Source organism: Malus domestica, chromosome 13 (assembly GCF_042453785.1).
Source record: "Malus domestica chromosome 13, GDT2T_hap1".
Taxonomy (NCBI): Eukaryota; Viridiplantae; Streptophyta; class Magnoliopsida; order Rosales; family Rosaceae; genus Malus; species Malus domestica.
In genome coordinates this window covers 1,579,255-1,582,265 of record NC_091673.1, presented here as the reverse complement: position 1 = coordinate 1,582,265, position 3,011 = coordinate 1,579,255, and the positions used below count along the sequence as shown (strand labels likewise).

The window sequence follows — 3,011 nt, the reverse complement described above, 5'->3', positions numbered from 1 at the left end:
AAACTAAGAAGTACTCTATAGGGTAAAGCACTACACACCTCCTATAATTTGCAAACACGTTTTTTTGGTGAAAATGTCTAGCGATTGTGGTAAGGTGGAGGCCGATGTTGAAATCAAGGCTTCTGCTGCCAAGTTCCATGAAATGTTCACACACAAGCCACACCACATCTCCAATGTCAGCAATAGCAACATTCAGGGCTGTGATCTACATGAAGGTGATTGGGGAACCGTCGGATCTGTGGTCTACTGGAATTATTTCCATGGTAAAACCCTAACTACCTTGCTTCAATTAATATCGACTGTATTCCTAAAATATACAAACAACATTTTATACTAAATTTATCTAAATTATGGAGAGGGGTTTTGAACTTAAGTGCAGTGGGAGAAATACACTGTTCTAGCAAACTTAACTAAGCTCAAACTTGTGATATTATATTGATTACGTGAGATTTTCATGCATGCAGATGGAAAAGCCAAAGTTGCTAAGGAGTTGATTGAAGCCATAGACGCTGAAAATAATCTGATCACTTTCAAAGTGATTGAAGGAGATCTTATGGAGCATTACAAGAGCTTCAAGATCACCATCCACGCAACTCCGAAAGGCGAGGGATGCAACGTGCACTGGACTATGGAGTATGAGAAGCACCATGACGACATTGAAGATCCACATACATTGCTCCAGTTTGCAGTTGAGGTCTCCAAAGATATTGATGCTCACCTTACAAGCACCGATGCAAAATAAACACAGAAGGCTTAAGGCTTAATTATATGATCTGTGATTAATCTGTGTGCTGCAATCACGATCTATCTGCATGTGTGTGTGATTAATAAAAACATTTGATATGACGACTGTTTCGTTCGTATCAAATCATGTTTGTGTGTTTATATATATAAGATGTGCGTGGGCTAGGGCTACCTCATCGAACATTTACTCATTGGTGTATGACCTTTATTTCATGTGATTATTTTATCTTCTGCAAAATTTGTGGCCTTTTTATGTACCCATCAGCCTCAATCATAAATGCTAAAATGAAAAAATTATATAGTTGATCAACCTCTTTTTCTTTTCTTTCAATTGTTTGATATAGTGAGGCGCGGATTCAGCCCAAAATCTGGGGTAGGGATGAGCCATTTAAGTGGGAGGATGGTAGTTTAAGAGTAGGTTAAAGGTAGGACATTTTGTAGGTTGGGATGGGCTGGAGCACACCCTAGCCACCCCTAGGTTTGGTGTGCAAAATATATTAAAAAGTAGAGTTTTTGATACAATATTTACATTAAAAAATAGAGGAATAAATTGATATCAAACTCGCTTGCAAGTAAATAGAAATATTATTAGACTATAATACTATGTGGTATATACTAAAAAATGTTAGAGTATATAAGGCAGTTTGGAATGTGATTGTTAGAATAATTAGTTAGGATTGTTGGTAAGGAAGTGAGTCGGTTAAGGTGGTTAGCCTAGCACTCATCTATATAGTAAGCATACCATTGTAACCATTGAATTAATCAAGGAAATATCAGTGCAATTCTTTCTTTCTTCCTCTCTAAATTCTCTTTGATTCCTTCTTCTTTTTCCTCTGTGATCTCTCTGTTTCTCCTTCTGCATATTGCTTAACATGGTATCATTGCCTCGAATAGACCTGGCGCTTCCGCACCTCAATCAAAGCATTTCTTTCTCTTCTTTACCCTCTAGTTTGCAATCTGTTGTGTGATAAACAAAACAATTGGCTTCTTCCGATCTCCATGAATCTTCAAGAAATTGTTCTTCGTTTCTGCATACCAATTGTTCGATAGATTGTCTCAATGAAAGAATTCTATACAACATCAACAATGGTGACTACTGCTCAGTTAAAGATCGTTCAATCTCCGATCACTAGAAGATATTGACCAGAAAATATTGGGTATGTCTTCTCTGTTTTTCTGGGCATCTCCGATTGCCCATTTCTGCATTCTACATTCAACAAAGTTGTGCACACAAGGTGTTTGCTCTTTGTTCTCAAAGAAAACTGATCAACCAGTTTGATTTGTCAGCAACAAATTTGGGGTTTCTCTTCTAAATCTCTATCTGGGTTGTTCATTTCTACAACAAAAGTTATGGTTACCGCTACACAATTGCAACTTTTGCACTCCCCAATTGTATCGTTGATTCCGTCCGTTTCTTCCTCTACTTGTGTAAAATTAGATGAGACTAACTACTTGCAGTGGCATTTTCTGATGAAGATGATGCTACAAGGTCATGGCATTATGGGATTCATTGATGGATCGAATCCTTGTCCTCCTCAGGATGCGGCAACATCTACACATTCTGTAATCACATCTGAATCATCTGCCAGACCAGAATTAGATGAATTTAAAGTGTGGAAAATGCATGATCATGCTTTGATGTTGTTACTTACTGCAACCCTTTCTTCATCTGCACTTTCTTGTGTGATTGGTAGCAAGAGTTCTCAAGAGATGTGGGTTCGTCTTCAAGACGAATTTTTCTTACCAGTCACAAGAACTAGTATCATCAAGTTAAAGATTGATATGTACAACATGAAGAAAGGATCCGATTCTGTTTCCCAATATCTTCGACGGCTTAAAGAAGCAATGGATGGACTTTTTATTCTTGGTGTTACATTTCCTGATGAAGACTTTGTGGTCTTTGCGCTGAATGGACTCCCTCCAAAATACAACACATTTAAATGTGTACTCAGAGGGCGTGAGAATATCATTTCACTTAAGGACTTTCGCGTACAATTGCTTGCTGAGGAAACCATTGTGGATTGTTCTGCTGATTGGAATCCAGATTTTGCCTTCATTTCTGCACAAGAGAAGCAGGAGGAATAGATGACGTTTGATGCTTCACAGACAGGGGATCTTGGTGGAATACATCATAGTGACAGCAATGGCCTGGCTCCCTCTGCACGAAATCTTGGATTTCTTGGCCATGCTTTAAAACATTCACATGGATTTCGTCATGACCACTCCCGGCTACACCAAGTGCAAGGTACGAAGAATGAAGAGGCTGA

The 3,011-nt window shown here is 38.5% G+C and overlaps 1 protein-coding gene across 1 annotated transcript; it reads left to right on the top strand.

The window, feature by feature from the left end:
* On the top strand, positions 1–1,054 carry LOC114820648 (MLP-like protein 31). Its single transcript, XM_029091750.2, has 2 exons — positions 1–263; positions 465–1,054. The coding sequence occupies exons 1-2, from the start codon at positions 74–76 to the stop codon at positions 740–742; spliced, it is 468 nt and encodes a 155-aa protein (XP_028947583.1). The 5' UTR covers positions 1–73; the 3' UTR covers positions 743–1,054.
* Positions 1,055–3,011: the final 1,957 nt, after the last annotated feature.

Excerpts from the sequence above, each read along its gene's own strand:
- LOC114820648 (XM_029091750.2), top strand. The coding sequence starts at position 74 with ATGTCTAGCGATTGTGGTAAGGTGGAGGCCGATGTTGAAATCAAGGCT. Across the intron at positions 264-464 it reads CTACTGGAATTATTTCCATG|ATGGAAAAGCCAAAGTTGCT; the intron begins GTAAAACCCTAA and ends TCATGCATGCAG.